General features: G+C 34.4%; 1 protein-coding gene across 1 annotated transcript in view; it reads left to right on the forward strand.

Moving 5' to 3' along the window:
* Positions 1–20,200, forward strand: part of NFXL1 (nuclear transcription factor, X-box binding-like 1) — a 38,712-nt gene that overhangs the window by 5,731 nt on the left and 12,781 nt on the right. The window contains exons 6-14 of the mRNA XM_012724000.1: positions 726–840; positions 3,296–3,420; positions 4,372–4,494; positions 8,145–8,235; positions 11,854–11,974; positions 12,200–12,359; positions 13,076–13,167; positions 17,947–17,968; positions 18,376–18,516. Of these exons, the coding sequence (XP_012579454.1) occupies positions 726–840; positions 3,296–3,420; positions 4,372–4,494; positions 8,145–8,235; positions 11,854–11,974; positions 12,200–12,359; positions 13,076–13,167; positions 17,947–17,968; positions 18,376–18,516 (990 nt within the window). The remainder of the gene's footprint in view (positions 1–725; positions 841–3,295; positions 3,421–4,371; positions 4,495–8,144; positions 8,236–11,853; positions 11,975–12,199; positions 12,360–13,075; positions 13,168–17,946; positions 17,969–18,375; positions 18,517–20,200) is intronic.

Below are 20,200 nucleotides of genomic sequence, written 5' to 3' on the forward strand. Positions count from 1 at the left end.
GCTGGAATCGAACTCATGAGGAAGCGGCTTTAGATTCTCAGTGCTGTGCTTTAACTCTGCGCCACCAGGGAGGGCCTGTTGAATATGTGTTTTTAAGATGTGGGAATTAACACAGAAAACATAAACTATTGGATATTCTAATTAGGTTTAATTGAGTGAAAGCTGAAGAATAGCAACTCAAATTATATTCACATTTTGGAAACAGTTTTCCAATTTTCTAGCATTTTAATTACTGAGGGGATTTCTCTCCCCACCCCTACCCCAAATAAATAGTTATTTGTTGGCTTTGGATTCAGTATATATGTACTTGTTTTCTTGCTAGGCCTCCTTCCTTATCTCTCTCTTCCCTCTCTTCAGCCCTTCAATCCTTCATGAGTAAATTTAGAAGTAGGATTGATTTGCTTGTCCTAGCATTGGCATGGTTTAGAGCCATTTGGAAATCTTGGTGATTGGTCATTTGAAGCTGTATGTACTTTTTAAAAATTATATTTTAAAAAGGTTTTTTTTTTAGTATATAGGAAATACATGTTTGTATACATATGTGTATACATATGTGGGTGCATATAGTTGTATGTATATATACATGATACTAAGATATGTAGCAAAATAACATAAGGAGAGTAATGGAATTGCTTACTTGTAATTGAAAAATGGATTATTTCATGTGCAAAGTCTTCTTTGTTAAATTTAAGCCCTTCACTATTGCTTACTACATTTTATTTTAGGTTTGTGGGAAAACACTGCCATGTGGTAACCACACATGTGAGCAAGTTTGCCATGTTGGAGCTTGTGGAGAATGTCCTCGATCTGGGAAGAGATTCTGTCCATGTCAGAAGTCAAGTAAGATATCTATTTAAACCTTTAATATGATTATTCTAAGTAGAGTATTTCCTAATTTTATTTTCCTGGGTATTTATAAGGTAATTTCAATAATAATAGAAATTTGATGTATATATTTTTTTACTTAGATGAGAGGACAATGTAAGTAGTGATTAAAAATGCATTCTTTGAGGTCAGGCATATTTAGGTTGAAGTCCTCCTTTTGTGAGCCATAATTTTCTAAGATGGGGATAATAATAGTATCATCTTCATAAAATGATGGTAAGAATTTGAGGTAAAGTTTGCTTAACATTTAATGTCATGATTAGTACATAAAGGAAATGCTAAGTTTTTGTCACTATGTTATAGAATTATATATTTGATTACTTTGAGATAAAGATATAAGTTGGCAATTGGAATCTGCTTCTTTGACTATACCAGCACCCACACACATACTTATAAGAGTGCCATCATTATGTTAATTATGTGTATTGATTATGTTAATTATAATTGTGCTAAGGTTGGGTTCATTAATGTTCTAAGATTACTAACTTTTTTAGTCCTGTAAATTTTGGAGTAATTTCTAAAAATCCACATATTGTAGAGTCCTTTTAGAGGTTTAAATGATTTTCCTTATTTTTAAGGTAAGTATGCTTGTGGTTCTTCAGCATGGTAACTTGTCACATGTCAACTTTTCTTTAAAAAGCATATAATTTAAATGTATTGGGGATTACTTTCATTGCAGTTGAGTTTTTCCAATAATTACGTTGATGCACAAATTTGTAGTCTGAAAGATATCTCTTTAGGAAATCAAAAGAATGTGTCATGTTGTTTGTGCTTTATAATGTGCTTTTTTAAATGCCAAATTCCTTTAATATGTGCTTTTTAAAAAACATTATTATTGTTTCCTTTTGTCCTTTTTTTTCCCCCTCCACCAAAGTACCTTACTCATATACCATCTGGCCCTTCTCTCCTCCCTTCCACCCTGTCCCCTATTCCCTCTATTGTTTTTGCTGAGTTTAAATTTTTATTTCTTTTATTATATGTGTGTAATTGTTTTATACTTTTATGCTAAAATTACATAGATGAGTGAAACCATTGAAATCTGTCATTTTTTGACTGATGTCATTCAACCTTGAGGTCCATCATTTTGTCCCATATGCCACCTTTTCATCTTTCTTCGCAGCTGTGTAATATTCCATTGAATAGATGCTCTACAGTTTCTCTGCCCACTCATCTATTGTCGGGCCCTTGGGTTCTACAATCTGGCAACTGTAAGCAGTGCTACTATGTAAATAGTAAATAGGTTTAAAAAATTATTTTTATTCATGCAAGAACTGGGGTACATACAGGCCAGAGGTGGGGTGAGAGGATTCACCAGAGAGAGAGTAGGGAGCACAACCAGCAGATCTACTGAAATACACTGCTAAGGGGAGGAGCAGGCAAGACAGGAGAGTTCTGCCTCAACATGTGGGCCATCTTCCTGACTGGGGTTGAACTTGTGCCGCAGTGGCTACAGATAGCTTCATGGTGCTGTATCTTAACCCCTTGCAGCTCTAGAGAGGCCCCTAGATAGATCTTTTTGTACTAGATTTTTTTCATGTTATTTGGATAAATACCTAAGAATGATATTGCTGGGTTATACAGAATTTCCACTATTACTCTTTGAGTTTTATTTTTGTAATTATTTCTTTTGAAGTAGAAAAGTTTTGAAGTTTTATAATATCCTACTTGTTTATTTTGTGTTCATTTTCCCTTGATTTGGTGTTGTACTAAATATATCTTGTGGTAGATGGCCTGTAGTGTGTTCCCTATATATTTTTTTGAAGTACTCTAGGTTTCAGTTTTTAGGTCCAAGTCTTTAATACATTTTGAATTAACTTTTGTGTATGGAGTTAAATATGAGTATTGCTTTTTTTTTTTTTTTTTAAATATGTGACTATCCATGTTTCCGAACACCATTTATTAAAAAGGCTATCTTTCATTGATTTATGACTGTAACTCCTATGTCAAATAGTAACTGCATTTTTAGATGGATTTATCTCTGAGCTTTCAGTTTTGTTTCATGGTGTCTGAGTTTTCTGTTTTTGTTTCATTACCATACTGTTTTGATTAATGTTGCCATTTAATACTATTTGAAGTCAGGAAGTGTAATGCCTCCCTTTTTTTCCTTTTCTCTCAAGACTGTTTTAGGTATTTGGGGCTTTTTGTGATTCCATATAAATTTGATCATTGTTTATTCTGTTTTCTTAAAGAGAGGCATTGGATTTTCATCAGTATTGTATTACTTTGGGTAAATTGACCATTTTAATAATGTTAATTCTTACTGTGAGCAGAGGATAGCTTTCTATTTTTTTTGTGCTTTACTCTCTTTAACAGAATTTTATAGTTTTCATCATACAGATCTTCCACCTACTTCATTAAACTTACTCCCATGTATCTTATCTTATTTTTAACATTGACTTTTTGCTTTTAGAATTTTCTTTGCCTTGTACCGAAGATGTACCAACTTGTGGAGACAGTTGTGACAAAGTACTTGAATGTGGAATTCATAGGTGTTCACAGCGTTGTCACCGAGGACCTTGTGAAACTTGTAGACAAGTGAGTCATCTATGATAGTTCTTTTTTTTTTTTTTTAAGATTTATTTATTTATGCATACAGAACCAGGGTGCAGACCAGAAAAGCAGGGGTGGTGAGAGGATTCACCAAAGACAAGAGTTGGGAGCAGAATAGACAGATGGAATGAAATACACTGCTGAGGGGAGCAGCAGGCGGGCCAGGAAAGGTCTTCAGAGTCATGAGGGTCACCTCCCCGACTGTGGATTGAACTCCCACTGAAGTGGCTGTGGCTCGCTGGTGTACTGTGCCTCAACCCGTTATGCCCACGGAGTGCCCAGTAGTTATTCTTTTTTTTTTAAAAGATTTTATTTATTTATTCACATAGAACTGGTGTACAGGCCAGAGATGCGGAAGGTGAGAGGATTCACCAGAGACAGAGCCGGGAGCAGAACACGCAGATAGATGAAGTACACTGCTGAGGGGAGCAGCGGGCTGGTCAGGAGAGGTCTGCCTCTCCATGTGGATCTCCTCCAGGGCACATGGGATTCGAGCTCATGCGGAAGTGACTTTAGCTTCCTAGTGCAGCGCTTTAACCCGCTGAGCCACCAGGGAAGGCCCCAGTAGTTATTCTGAAGAGCTTCCTGTCATAATGTCAAAGTGTGATTCTTCTGCAATTTTATTTCATTACTTTGTTTCATAAACATTTTTGTCATCTTTATGAGTTTCTGATGTTAGTGGTTTTAATTTGTGGCATTGCTTTACTATTTCATTTCAGTCTTCTGAATTTAATAATGGAAATTATTATTAAGTGTTTTTTTGGAACAAAGTAAGATACATATATTTTTAGGAAATTCAGCTTTTGTTTTGGCAATCTTTTATACAAATTTGCTCTTAAAAACTTTCTTCATTCTTTTTGTAATATAGAGATTGTAATGTGAAAAAAACCATGTTAACAAGAGTCAGTTTTTAATGCATTTATGTAATTCTTGCAGGAAGTGGAAAAGCAATGTCGTTGTGGAAAGCATACAAAACGAATGCCCTGTCATAAGCCTTATCAGTGTGAAACTAAATGTGTTAAGATGCGTGACTGTCAGAAGCATCAGTGTAGGAGAAAGGTATGTGTAATAAGCTGGGAAACTGACTTTAAAATTCTCTTGATTTTTGTTTTTCTTTTTGGGCCTGTGATAAGTACCATCTTGTTCCTCAGATTATTCAGGTGTGTTCTTTGCTTTCCATATGAATACTAACAAGTATTCTAGAGTAAACTTAATTGCTTGGGTTAGTCGGATATCTTACTAAGGTTTATAATGGCAAGCATCTCTTTATTTGTCCTGTGCATATTCTTCTCAGCTTCATTCTTGGATTATTTCTGTTCCCTGTCTCAAAACATTTCATAACAGTATTAGAAAGAGAGATAATTTGATGGAGGAGACTTAACTTCTATTGTTCAAATCTTATTTATAGATAGTTGGTCCATTATAAGCTCAATTGAGTATGTTTTTGATTCTGTCGCTTTGTGGTTTTTTTATCACTATGAATTATCCCCTCTCTGGTAAGATTCCTTGTTTTTAAATGTACTGAAATACATTTAATACATTGCGATTTTAATTTTCTTTTGCTTAGTGTTAATACAGTATACCTTCTATTTTTTTACTTTTAAGTTATTCATATCTTTTATATTTAAGGTAAATTTTCTTGTAGACTGAATTTAGGTATTATTTTATCAAAATTGATAACCTTTGCCTTTTACTTTAAATATGTATCATATATCTTTAATGTGATCTTTAAAGTATGGTTGTATTTAAATGTTTATTTTCAGCTTATATCTTCTTTGTTGTTCTTCTCTTTCTGGTTTTTAATCATTCCATTTAAATTTCTTTATTTCATTATATTTAATATTCAGGAATTTTATAAACCTTAAGCAAATTTTTTAATTTTAATTTTAAACATAAGATGCAGCAGTCCTTTATATCTTTTATCAAACTCATTATTTTTGATGCTTTTTATTCCTTTTATTTTTTAATATACATAGATTCAGGTTTCTATCTAGTTTAATTTTCTTTCCCTATGAAGGACTTAGCATTGATGATGGTTCTGGTTGTAAATTCTTTCAGCTTTGGCGCAGATTAATTTTGGTTTGTGGAAAGTATTTTTCAAGTTTGGTAGTTTCCCTTGTACTTGAAATATGCTGCTGTATGAGGTGCTAGCTTGACTTTTTTTCTAGCAAAGAGGGCTTTATTATTTTTAGTCTTTTGCATTTAATTTTCCTTTGACAATTTTTAAAAATTTTTATCACCAGTTTTTAGCAGTTTGCTGTGGTGCTTCTTGATATAGTTTTTTTTTTTTCCTCTCCCCCCAAGGCTTCTTTGGATCTGTGGGCTTATAGTTTTCATCAATTTATATGAACTTTTGTTTTCTTCAAATATTTTCCCATTACTGTCTTCTTACAATACAAAGACATGCTATATGCTGCTTGTAGTTTCACAGTTCATGGATCTATTATTGGTTACTTTTTATTTTTATGTTTTTTAGTTAGCTTTTATAGCTTTAATTTCAAGTTTATTCATTTTCTAATCCACTTTTTATCCCATTCTATGTTTATTCATCTCAGACAGTATTTTTTTTCATTTTTGAGCATTGGATTTAGGTGTCTGTTTATATGTTCTGTATCTGTTCTTACTTGCTTATGCTTCCCTATACCTTGCAGATAGGAAATATAGTCTAAATTTAGTTGTTTTGATATCTTTGTCTACTGATTATGTCATCTGTCATTTCTGGGTTTATTCTGTTGATTTTTCTCCTTTGGGGTTATATTTTCCTGCTGCTTTGCCACTAGCTAATTTTTGGTTAGTTTTCTAGACATGTAAAACTACATTTTTTGGGGTGCTGGATTATATTTTCTTCTATTTGAGTATTTTTAAGCTTTGTTCTAGGTCTGAGGCTTGATTTTTATTAGGTGTGACCTGAATAACCTTTCATCTAGGGTCATTTTGGCTCTACCCTGAGGCAATCACTCTTCTAAGTGCACAACTTGGTTTTTACATATTTAGAGATTCTTCCATTTTGAGAAAATACTCCCAGCCTGCTTAATCTCTGGAAGTTGGTCTACCTGCTCCTTCCATTTGTTCTTTTAGAAGTTTTGGATAGTTTCCTCTCACAGATGTATGCACCAGTACTCAGTCAGAGATTTAAGGGATCACTTCTGAGTTCTTTAGTACTTTTCACTGTCCTGCCACTTCACAAATTCTACCCACTCCAGCCTCTGTACTATCAGTTTTGTCCACTGAACTTGTTAGGACCGCCAGACTCCTTTTGTGATCTTCCTTGTGCTGCAGTCTGGAAACTTCCAGATCTAAGTTGGTGCCTTTGTGGGACTCATCTTGTTTGTTTTTATTCTCGTGGGATTGCTATTCTGTGCTGCCTTATCTGATGTCAGAAAACTATTGCTTCATGTATTTTTATTTTACTTTCTAGTTACTTGAGGTGAGAGTAAATTTTGAATTGTGCTTCCGTCATGGTCAGAATCAGTAATGTCTAAAGGCTTATGCAAGTTTATGGACTGCATAATCTTTTCCCCCATTCTGCTTTTGCCACTCTGGCAAAATGATTAGTGGACCTGGTAAATATTTGTCTACTTAAATGAGCTATTTGATTTTTTTTCCTATAAAGTGTATCTTTTGAGTTGTTTTCATGTATTGAAACTTATTCTTAAATAGGATGCAACTCTTATATTTGTCTAAAACAACTGTAATCTGCATTTCCTTTCCAATGTTTGGATATGTGAGAAGTCAAAGAAGGAATTAGAATGTCAAGATTTCCTTTTTTTTTTTTACTTAAAAAATTTTAACTGTATCTTTTTATTGCAATAACAGTCATTTAGAACATTGTGTACATTCAGGAATATAGAGTAGAGTTTTAACAGTTGCCTTATGTTACTGAGCAAAAAATTGGAACAGACCATGGACAATTATATTGCTCACACAAAATTGGAAGTCCAACTTTCTTTATAGAAACCTGGAAGTAAATATAAAGAAAGCTGGAAGTAAATAGTCTATTTCAGCTTTTTCTCTTTAGTTTCTGATTTCATGGTTTGCAATAATTACCAAAATTTGCTCTAATTTATTTATTTATAAAGAAAAGATTTAGTTATTTATGCATACAGAACTGGGACAGTGAGAGGATTCACCAGACAGAGTGGGGAGCAGAACAGACCTACTGATGAAGTACATTGCTGAGGGAGGAGAGCAGTGGGTGGAGCAGGAGAGGTCTGCCATACCATGTGGATCACCCCCGGGGCAGTGATCCAACTCTTGCTGAAGTGGCTTTCGCTTCTTAGTGCTGTGCTTAAAAACTCGCTGCGCCACCAGGGGGGCCCAAACTGCTTTAATTTTAATTAAATTTTAGAAATAAATAGACAAATTGCCTGAAATGACTCTAGAGTCTGATCAAATCCATACCTTTGGTTAATGTTAGCTGTCTCTACATAGATAAGTAGTAATGAAATTACCTTTTGGGAATGTCTTAAGTCATAGAGCAGTTAACTGAAGGGCAAGAAAATTTAGCTTGGTTTCATTAAAGTAGGTCATTTAGTTTTAAACTTAATTCTTAATATGGCTACTTACAAGAAAAATGTTGATATTCTTCAGTACTTTTATTTTTTTAATAAAGAGGGATCTTTTGCTTTCTTTAACTTATGAATTACAGGTTATTACATACATACTATATGTAGTTCTCTATTTACTTGTTCTTCATATATTGTTTTCAGTGTTGCCCTGGAAACTGTCCACCCTGTGATCAAAACTGCGGACGGACTTTAGGATGTAGAAACCATAAATGTCCATCTGTCTGCCACAGAGGTAAAATTTAACTATTGCTGTAATTTTTTATATTTTCATAATGTTTTATGGTTGATCCAGATTTTTTATACTCATGTTCTTTATCCTTTAGAATCCTTAAGAAGGTAGGGGGAGAAACTTAATGTCCCTATAGACTAGGATGTTGAAGCCAAAGAGGTCTCATTGACTTTTTCATGGAAATATTTAGTCAACTAGTATAGTCAAGATTTGAACCCAGGCTTCCTAAATATAGAACTTTTATTCTTTCTGTAACACCATATTTCCTTATTTTTCTCAACCTTTCCTACAAAGTTCTTTCCCCAGTTTTATTAGGGTATAGTTGACATGGCAGCATAATAACTTCAAAATGTTGTGAAATGACTACTACATCAAGTTCAGTTAACATCCTTCATCTCATAGATACAGAAAAAATGAAAAAACGTTTTTATTTTTAATGAGAACTCTTAGGATTTACTCTTTTAGCAATTATTATATTTATATACAATAAGGTATGGTAACCATAGTCATCATGATTAGATGACGATGATTGTGAATTATTCCTAGTTCTTTTATTTATAATTGGAAATTTGTAGTTTTTGAGCACCTTCTTCCAGCCCCCTCATTTTTTAACTTATGTGTTCTCAGATTTTCATTTCTACCTTGAATTTTAGCTATTTACATAAAATTAAATCTAGTGAGGGACACAGTTTTCCTAAGGTGGCAGTTCTTAAACTTTTGGTTCAAAGGTCCCTATATAAATTTTGGGACCCAAAGAACCTTTATTAATGTGGATTTTTCTTTTGACATTTATTTTACTTGAAATTAAAATGTAATAATATTTATTATTTTATGTAAAAATAGCAATGACAAACCCATTACAGCTTAATACAATAACACCTTTCATAAAAAATAGTTACATTTTTGAAAAATATTGAGTGAGAAGAATGACAGTGTTTCACATTTTTGCAAATGTCTTTAATGTGTAGCTTATAGTAAATAGCATGGTTTACATATCTGCTTCTGCATTCAGTCTGTTATGATAGCGCTTCTCACGTAGTTTCTGGAAAGCTCTCTTATATGCATTTCAGATCTTGCAGACCCCTTGGGAGAGTCTCAGGGTGCCTAAGTTATGAGACATTGAAAACTGAGTTAACTTTACCCATTTGGAATATGCTGATGTGAAATGGAATATACTGATAAATGGCATGGGATAGTGGGGGTACACTCAGGTGAAGAGTTCCTGGTGTCTGGATTCTGCCATTTATTTAGTAGCCTGATAATCAGGGATGGAGTACTGGACAGTTTTTCTTGTCTTTGAGATTTAGGTGGGTGCTAGGTATGTCAGCTAATTTAATTCTTCAGAAGTCTTGCAAGGTCTATGACATTGCTATTTTGTGTGAGGAAAAAAATCAATGAAACTATTGGAGCAAAGTCACAGAACATAGTTGCTGGGTCAGGATCAACTTGAAATTCAGTATTTGCATTGTACCAGATAGCCTGCACATTAGAAGCACATGGATATTTTCCTGTGGGTGTTCTCAGATTTGTGGTGCCCCTTAATTGTGAACTAATTTTTCAGTTCTCACTATTACTAAGATGATTGTATTTCCTTTTACAGTCATATTACATCACTGAGCCATTACACTTAAATTTCATTAACATTCTAAAATCAGTAATTAATTCACTCAGTAAGTATTTTGAAGTATCTACTAAGTAGTAGGCACTGGGAATACATGAGTTGCCAAAGTTGACAAAATATGTATTCTTATGAAATTTTTAAGTAATGGAAAATAAACTGTATTTGTCAATAACCAGCATCAGGTCATGAGAAAGAAGCTGATTTTGTTGAGAAATGTGAGAAATGTATCTAAAAAATAATGTATTTTATGTGTACCAGGAAGAGGAGAAAGCTGGCCTTTTAGCTGTTTTTACTTCTGTCAAGAATAGTCAACTGGTACAGTGTAACAGTGAGGGTTTGAACCATCCTGGAAAACTTGATGTTAAGGCCAGATACTGAAAATGATGAGAAAGATGCATCTGTCACCTATATCCTGGTAGACGTAGAAGGATGACTTAGCCAAGGAGCTTATGCAAAATTTATGAGAGATCTTGTAATAGAGTTAGCTTTGAACATCTGCCAGGCCCAAGTTCAGATCTCAAAGAACTTTTCATTATTTTAAAGCTATTAGACAATTAGATGTACTTTTCAGATAATTTAATAACTGATTACCAAATATATTTGGGATTAGAAGGCCCTGAATTTAGCAAAATTCATTTTAAGAACAAATTTGATAATAGTTGTCCATATCTGATGTCACAGCTTATTTTAGAACTAGGTTACGGGTTTGGTGTTATCATCGTGTTAGACAAAATAAACAAATGAAGCATAATTTGGAAAAGCTGTTACAGAAAAAGTAGAAAACAATAATTTGTTGACTCTCATTAATAAATGGTCTCAGTATAACTGGGCTGGGGAGGGATAAAAATCTACATCATAAGGTACACAAAATAAATTCTGGGTAGATAAAAGATTTAACAGTTAAGGCTAGAAGTGTATACATTATAGATCACATGGTAGAACATTAAGACCTTAGAATGAGGACTTTTTTTTTTTGCAAAGAAAATGTAAAAGCACAAACTAAAAAGAAAGTAGTTCATGAATTTGACTTCCTTTACCTCAAAAACTTCAGAGTAGCAGAAGATTCCATTAACTATGTGAAAAAAGACTGAGTGTGAAAAGATACTAGTGACAGTGGGACATAAAAACCGATTTTTAGAAATAACAGTTGCTGATGTGAAGCTATCTAAATGGCCTATAAGGCTTAGGTATCTCACAAGTAATCAAGTTGATTAAAAGTTATTTTTACATACCATTTCTCAGCTATGAGATACCAAAGAAGGTTAACATCTGATAATAAATACCAAGTGCTTGCTAGGGGTATGGCGAAATAGAAACTTTCATACATTATTTATTGGACAGTTTGCAGTACAAGTTTGTAGAACCACATGAGGGAGAAAGTTGACAGTAGCCGGTGAAGATATCCACTCCTTACAGCACACTAAAAATAAAATTATGTATTTGAATAGAAGTATGCATGAAAATGAACAAAGAAGATTATTACTCAGATTTTCCAGACTTAAATCCATTTTGCTTGTACAAGTTTGAATGTGTAATGTGTTAAATTTGTTATTTAGAGCAAATTTTTAGCAAGTTTTAAAGAAAATTAAACAACTTTTTATTGAAGTACCAGTGTAGATCCAGGAAAGTATATAAATCATAAGCATACAATATGGTGAATTTTTATGGATTGCACTTAACCATGTAATTAAATCTCAGCTTGTTAAATAGAAAATTACCAGTATTTCTAAAATCCTCCTTGGATCCTTCATAGCCATCATCCTGATTTGAACATAAAATTATACATTAGTTTTCCTGTTTGCTTTATGTAAATGAATCATATGCTATTTATTCTGTGCCTTCATTTGCTTAGTGTTGTGGATTGAGGCTCATTCTTACAATTTTTTCATTCTCATTGTAGAGTTTGCTATTGTGCAGTTATACTAAACTGATCAATTCCACCATTGATGGGCATTTGGATAATTAAGGAATTTTTTTTTTAATTTGACATTTTTTTTCAGGCAGTTGTTATCCCTGCCCAGAAACTGTAGATGTGAAGTGCAATTGTGGTAACACAAAGGTGACAGTGCCCTGTGGCCGAGAACGAACCACAAAACCACCCAAGTGCAAAGAGCAATGCAGGTAAGTGAGCTTTGCACAAACTTAAATCTGGCATCTTACAAAGTTAAATTCATACTGAATTTTAGTATTTTAAATTTTGCTTTAAATTATGTTTTAACATGTAAATATTCCCAATAAGCTTCATTCTTTATGGAATCAGAAAATATGTAAGATAATTGTACTTTAGATTAGATATAGTTGTTAAATGATCTATACTAATTTTAAAAATTGTACTTTTTGACTTAGTCGACCACCAACTTGCCATCATACAAGTCAAGAAAAGCATCGCTGTCACTTTGGCTCTTGTCCACCATGTCATCAACCTTGCCAGAAAGTTTTGGAGAAATGTGGTCACTTATGTCCTGCTCCATGTCATGATCAAGCATTAATAAAGCAAACTGGCAGGGTAAGGGAACACTGTTAATAAGAGGTAGCACATCGCAGTGGGTCATACTTCTTAATTTTAAGCCATAACAAGCTATGATTAAGTATTTACTGGGTGGTAAGCACTTATTGTTATTCAGGAGCTGGGATACAAAGTAAATGAAATGTGTATGTGTGTGTGTTGTATGTTTTGTCTAAAGCTACCAATATAAAAAAAAAGGTAAACCAACAAATAGTTGCAAATACAGTATGATAGATTATAATCGTGATATAAACTTATCTAAATTTGGCAATCTTCTTCATATATTGTGACTTAGGACTGTCAGTATCTCCTGGTTTCCTCAAAGATTCACATATTCATAGATTATTTGAATTTTACTATGTGTGAAACATTCTTCTAGCTTTTAGTAACAGTGAGCACAATAGTGGAGATACATTCTGCCTGTAGAAGCTAGAGTTTATAATTGTGTTTTCTCATTCTCCTTTTGGTTTATGACAAGTGAAGGAGGCTGCTCTGCTTTCCTTATGCCATTTAAAAATTTGAGTCGAGTTTCAAATAGGTGTGGATTAGAACAATTTTGATAGACTAGAGATAGAATAAAATATTTCAGAAGCACAGGTTGCTGAAAAGTTTTAGCCTGCTTAAGTAGGGGATACATGGAGCTACTTTCTGAGATTCTTGTAATGATCATATGACTTGATCCTCTGACTTAAAATTGTTATATATTTTACTTGTAGCACCAGCCTACAGTCCCTTGGGAACAGCTTTCTGAGCCAGCATTTATTCAGACTGCATTACCTTGTCCTCCATGTCAAATTCCTATTCCTACGTAAGTATTGGAATTTTTTTTTTTTTAAAGATTTATTTATTTGTGCATACAGAACTGGGGTATAGGCCAGAGGCTCAGGGGTGGTGAGAGGCTTCACCATAGACAGAGTGGGGAGCAGAACAGGCAGGTTTATGAAGTACACTGCTGAGGGGAGCAGTGAGCGGGTGAGGAGAGGTCTGCCACGCCATGTGGTCACCTCCGGGGCAGGCGGGAATCGAACTCATGCGGAAGTGGCTTTAGCTTCTCAGTGCTATGCTTTAACCTGCTGCGCCACCAGGGAGGGCCAAGTATTAGAATTTTAACTTGAAAATATTTTTAACATAGTTCAAAGTGTATGTTAAGTTACTTTCTCCCCTTTTTCTTTGTTTAGTTCATCATTATTTCAGACTTAGTCTGTGAACTAGTCTGTCTTCAGCCTCATTCTTTTCCAAATATATTTTTCCAAAATCTATTTTAATTTTTGAGGTTTTATCTCCAGCTGGAGTTCTGTGCACTTCTTCTTTCACAGAATCTTATGCTTAACGTTACAGTAATACATCCAACATAGCATCATTTTTTCTTCTGATTGATACCCAAGCTAGCCTGCAAGTTTCTTGAGAACAGAGGAAAAAGCCAAGTTTTAGTTAAGGCAAACTTGACTTTTGTATTTCAGATGACATTGTAAGTGGAAAATCATTAGGGTTTTCTCACAAAAGCTATTTAATGAAGTGTTAAATGAGTTCAGGAAAGTTATAGAAAACATGGTTAACATATTGATGAATTTTATTTTTATACAGTAGCAGTGAACAACCTAAAAATGAAATTAACAAAACACTTTTTCTGATATCATCAATAGGAACAAAATTTGTGTTAATTTAATGAAAGTAATAAATGCAAACTTTATACACTAAAATAGTACATTAGAAGGACATCACTCATCAATGTATACTCACTAAGTGAAGGAACATCAAAATATATAAGGCAGTTATTGCCAAATCTGAAAACAGACAGTGGGGAAAAAGCACATTCTTGTTGGGTATTACAACATCCTGCTCTAGCAAATGAACCAATCAATAGAAACGTTTAGTAATGTTACACAAAGAACTAGACTACATGGTCATAATAGACATTTTTTAGAGTACTGCTTAATATAAAAAGCTTTATACCTTTCACAAGTGCATTCAATCCTGGTACATTCTCCAGGATTGATCACATACTGGGTTACAGGATAAATGTCAACAAATTTATGAAGATTGAACTCATACCAACCGTCTTCTCTGACCATAAAGGTATCAAACTAGTAATCAACCAAAAAAGAAAGGAGGAAAACTGAATAGCACACCACTGCTGAATGACTATTGCATTGATGAGGAAATCAAAGGAGAAATTAAAAAATACCTCATAGCAATTTAGGCCCACATCAAGAAATGAGAAAGAGTTGAAAAGTAATCTTATTTCTTACCTCAAGGAACTAGAAAAAGAACAAGCAAAATAAAAACTTACCTTTGATTTCAAGTTAGAAAATATATAATGAAAAGTGACATAGTAACACTTATGTACAATTAGACTGGAGGTACAGCCAGCAGCATAGTTGGCTAATCAGATTAATTCAGTGGTACATCAACAGGGGCCCAGTTCTTTGTTTCTATTTTATAGCTCTTGTTTTCTTTGCTTCTGGCTAATTTGTGTTTCTGATAGCTTCCCATCTCTGCAGGAAAGGTTCCAAAGGGAACCACAGTTGTATTGCCTCCTGTCATTTATTTCCCCTTTTTTTATGTTTCAATATTTATTTATTTATGCATATGCTTGAGTATAGTCCAGAGCTGCTGAAGGGTGAGAGAATTCATTAGAGACATTGGGGAGCAGAACAGGCCAAGCCACTGACATACACTGCTGAGGGGAGTGGCCGGTGAGACAAGAAAGGTCTGCTGCGACATGTGGGTCAGCTCCCTGCCTGGCCAAACTCCTGCTGCAGTGGCTGCCGATTGCTTCATAGTGCTGAGACTTAAGCCCTTGTGACACCAAGGGAAACCCCATTCCTTTTATTTTAAAGAGTGGGAAACCTTCCCTGAATACCCCATAACAGAGCCCCTTTCACATTTCCTTGGCCAGAGTAGGGTCCCAAGGACTTTCTGGAAAGGAAGCCAGTGTATATTTTTTAATTTTATAAAAATAGAGTTTTGTTTTTTTTTCCTTCCAGATTTAGGTTTATAGAAAAAATTTGCAGAAACTAGACTTCCTACCCCCTGTCCCCAATATACGTATACGCACAACAGTTTCCCCTATTAGTCATATCTTGCATAGTGTGCTTTTTTTTTAAACAAACTGAGAAGCTAATATTGGTATATTGTCTTTAACTTAAGTCAATAGATTACATTGTGTTTACTTTTTGTGTTAATTAGTTCTGTAGTTTTTTCTGCTGCCCTAGAAATTCCCTGTGCCACACCTTTTTATCCCTAATCCTTCCTGCTTTGAGCCTTTGGCAACCACTGATTTTTTACTGTCTTTGTAGTTTGCCTCTTTCAGTATGTCATGTATTTGGAATCATATAGTAAGTAGACTTTTCACCTGACTGCTTTCTCTTAGCAGTATGAGTTTAAGGTTCCTCTGTGTCTTTTCTTGCCTTGATAACTCAATTTTTATAGCTGAGTAATACTGGATGTATAATGTAATGCAATTTGTTTATCCACTCACCTTTTGAAGGACATTTTGGTTGCTTACAATTTTTTTTCACTTATGAATAAAGCTGCTGTAAATATTCATATGCAGGTTTTTGTGTGTACATATGTTCTTGTGTCATCTGGGCAAATTTTTAGGAGCAGATTCTGGATCATATGGTATGTTTATGTTTATGCTTTGCAAGAAACTGCCAAATTGTCTAATGAAGTGGTTGAACCATTTTACATTTTCACCAGGAATGACAGTTCTTGCTGCCCTTCATCTTTGCCAACATATGCTATTGTCAGTGTTTGGATTTAGCTGTCTTGATAGTTGTATACTGGTATCTCATTTCTCATTGGCTGCCCTCTAGTGTTGGGATATTGAGCATCTTTTTATTTGTGCCTTCTATATGTCTATATGTCTTCTTGAAGTGTCTGTTCTCTGTTCAAATCTTGTCAGTTTTTAAATTGGGTTGTTTGTTTTCTTACTAAATCTTAAGATTTTTTTATACTTTGGGTATATGTCCTATACCAGTTGCATGTTTTTCAATTTTTTTTTTTTAAAGATTTATTTATTTGTGCATACAGAACTGGGGTACAGGCCAGGGGTACAGGCCAGAGGCGCAAGGGCGGTGAGAGGCTTCACCAGAGACAGAGTGGGGAACAGAACAGGCAGATCGACGAAGTACACTGCTGAGGGGAGCAGCGGGCGGGCCAGAAGAGGTCTGCCACGCCATGTGGTCACCTCCGGGGGAGGCGGGAATCGAACTCATGCAGAAGCGGCTTTAGATTCTCAGTGCTGTGCTTTAACCCGCTGCGCCACCAGGGAGGGCCTCAATTTTTTTACCCCGGTCTGTGACTTACCTTTTCATGTAAGTGGTCATTTAATACTTTTTAACTTAAATGTTCTTCACAAAGTAAGTTTTGATTTCAAGAAATCCAATGTAACCATTTTTCTTTCACAGGTCATACTTTTGGTGGTGTATTTAAAAAGCTATTGCCAAATCCACTGTGACATAGATTTTCTTCATTTTATAGTTTTGTTTTTTTTTTTTAAGATTTTATTTTATTCATACAGAACTGGGGTGCAGGCCAGAGATGTGGAGGGTGAGAGGATTCACCAGAGACAGATTAGGGAGCAGAACAGGCAGATCAACGCAGTACACTGCTGAGGGGAGCAGCGGGCAGGTCAGGAGAGGTCTGCCACGCCATGTGGATCTTCTCTGGGGCAGGCGGGAATTGAACTCATGTGGAAGTGGCTTAAGCCTCTCAGTGCAGTGCTTTAACCCACTGCGCCACCAGGGAGGGCCCCATTTTATATTTTTACATTACACTTTTTGGTCTTTCTTCCATTTTGAGATAACTTGTGAAAAGTTGGTTAGGATTTTATTATATGTAGATTTTATTCCAGTACCATCCATTTGTTAAAAGAATTACTGTCCTTTTCCATTTAATTACCTTACTCCTTGTCAAAGAGCAGTTGATTATATATTGTGTGGTTCTTTGTGGGCTCTCTATGTTTTTTCATCTATTTGTGTATTATTTTATTAGCAAAATAATAACAAAACACTACACTGTCTTGAACATTGTAGCTTTAGAGTAAATCTTGAAGTTTGGTAATAATGTCTAGACTTTTTCACTACTGGATTTGCTATTCTGATTTTTTTTTCTTTTCATGTAGACCTTCATATAATTCATTGATAATATGCAAAATAGCTTGCTGGGATTTTTACTGAAATTGTGTTGAATCTAGACCAAGTTAGGAAGAAACAACATTTTACAGCATCTTAATAATATTGTATCTTCCTACTAGCAAATATAGAGTATATGCTTATTTATTTTGACTTATTTCATTAGCATTTAATTTATTTTGTTTTATTTCATTGGCATTTTGTAGTTTTTCTCACAAAGATCATGTATGTTTTGTTAAATTTATATGTAAGTACCAAAGTACTTACACTTTGTATGTTAATAAAAATGGTGGTGTGTTTTCATTTACAAATTCCAATTGCATTGCTGGTATATAGAAGCACTTTGTATCCTGCCACCTGGATTTTTATTCTTAATAAACAAGCTATTTCATATATTTTATATATTCTTTTAAAAGAATTTATATTTTCATTTTATTTTTATCTTGCAGGATATGTCTTGGGAAGCATGAGGTGAGTTACAAGTGTTCAGTAATTTGTAAAACATACCTCTTCTTACTTATAATTGTTAGAAATAAATTCAGCATATTGTTATTTAGTTTAGTGTTATGAAGAGTATAAGTCTATTAATACTTAAACTATACAGTGCTTTTATTTGAGAAATGGCTGTTTTTTGTTTGTTTTATTTGAGAGTTGGCTATGTTGGCTACTTCAACATTCCTATATTCGATTTACATTTTCAGAAGAGGCCTTTTGCTTCTTGGAATTCATTTTTTGATAGGTCTCCTGGTTTTTATAGTAAATTATTATTACAGTTTGGTGAATTTGTTTCCAAATAATAGAGGCACTGTAGAAAAGTGGGACAAGAAATTTTACGTGTATATATTGTGCTAAGCTTTCCTTTTTTGTTGTTTTTTTAGGTGAGTCCTCTACCATGCCATGCTGTAGGACCCTACTCTTGTAAGAGGGTTTGTGGAAGAACCTTAGCTTGTCAGAATCATACTTGTATGAAAGAATGCCACAAAGTAACTGAACTTGACAATGCCACTGACAAAAACAAGGTAATGTCTTAAGTTGAATGTATAAATGTTCATAGTATACTTGAAACTTTGTTTAGTAATTATGCCATTAATATTTTTCCCTTTTACTGTAACTTCTCTTTCTCACCTCCTTCCTTCTTTGCCTTTTTCGGGACAATCAACTTTAGTAGCTTGATGTATATTGCTCTATATTATGTGCTAGTTCATAGTAACATGATTCTAATGTCAGAACTATTCATATACTATATTATTTCCACTATGATTTGATTTTGTGATAAAAGTATAGAAATTAGTGGGTAGCAATTGTTCCCCTACTTCTGTTCACTCATAACTCTGAACTCAGAGTTTACTTTTAGATGTTTCTTAAACCTGACACAAATTGATAGATGATTGCAGTTTTAATAAATTCCCAATCTTTTGTTGGCAGTAAAGAGCATCACACATATGAGGCGTGTTTATGTGTTTGTGAAATTTACTAGAAGTGTTTTTTTTAATTGAAGTAACATTGGTGTAGAATGGTCTCCTCCTTTAGGTGTTATTACTGCACCACACACAGCACCTGCGCATCCACAGTACATCGCTGTAATCCATTGTGCTCCCTCCTTTTTTTAAATATAGTTGTATAGATGAAAAACAGAAACATTGCTTGATTTCTTAACTGCATTGTCTTGTCCCATAGCACACCTTATATTTATCTTCAAAATAGATTCTGAACCTGTTTCTCATAACCTCTACCTTTAATATCCCCAGCCGCACCACCATCACCTTTTATCTAGATTTCTATAATATTTTCCCTACCAACCTTTCTATTCCCACTTTTGTCTTACTGTGTTGGCTTTGATAATTTTTTTAAAATGTTAAGTGTCATCTCCTAGTAGCTTTCAGTTTTTCTCAAAATAAAATCTAAAGGCTCCTGATGGCATGTCAGGCTTTATAGCAAACTGGCTACCCTTCCAACTTTCTACTCTTCATTCTTGCACTCACTTGTGTGACTGTGCTTGTTATGCTTTAGTATTCCAAGTTTGATCATATCACAGAGCTTCTGCTTTTCTTTGGAACTCTAAATTTTGTTGACTCTCTCATTTCCTAGTCATTCAAATATGAACTTTATCAGACAGAGTTCCTTCTTATTACTATCACTTTCTCTTTCCTGCTTTGTTTTTTTTTTTTAGTTTGTGTATCTAGATTTTACATTGTTCTTCATTTTGTACATTTTTCATCTCAGGTGGAATCCCCGTGGACTTCCCACCATCACTTCACCCATATGCCATCACCATAGTCCCATGTGCTCTTCCCTCCCCAGTTTTGATCTTGTTCCCCTTTTCTCCCCCATAGAATGTCTGCAGAGTTCCACTCATAGCAGGAGTGTAAGGGATCAGGAAAAAAATATACATATATATGTATTAATTGTAATAAAGTAAAGAAGAACATCAAATAACAACTGTAAATCTTACTCTGCTCTATCTTTTTTTATCTAGTATTTATTGAGACATTCTCTGTAAAAATAATTTTTTTTTAAAGATTTATTTATTTGGCCCTCCCTGGTGGTACAGTGGGTTAAAGCACAGCACTAAGAAACTTAAGCCACTTCCGCATGAGTTCGATCCCCACCTGCCCTGGGGGTGATCCACATGGCATGGCAGACCTCTCCTGACCCGCCCGCTGCTCCCCTCAGCAGTGTACTTCGTTGATCTGCCTGTTCTGC

Source organism: Condylura cristata, unplaced genomic scaffold (assembly GCF_000260355.1).
Source record: "Condylura cristata isolate star-nosed mole 26May11 unplaced genomic scaffold, ConCri1.0 scaffold00012, whole genome shotgun sequence".
NCBI classification, from domain to species: domain Eukaryota; kingdom Metazoa; phylum Chordata; class Mammalia; order Eulipotyphla; family Talpidae; genus Condylura; species Condylura cristata.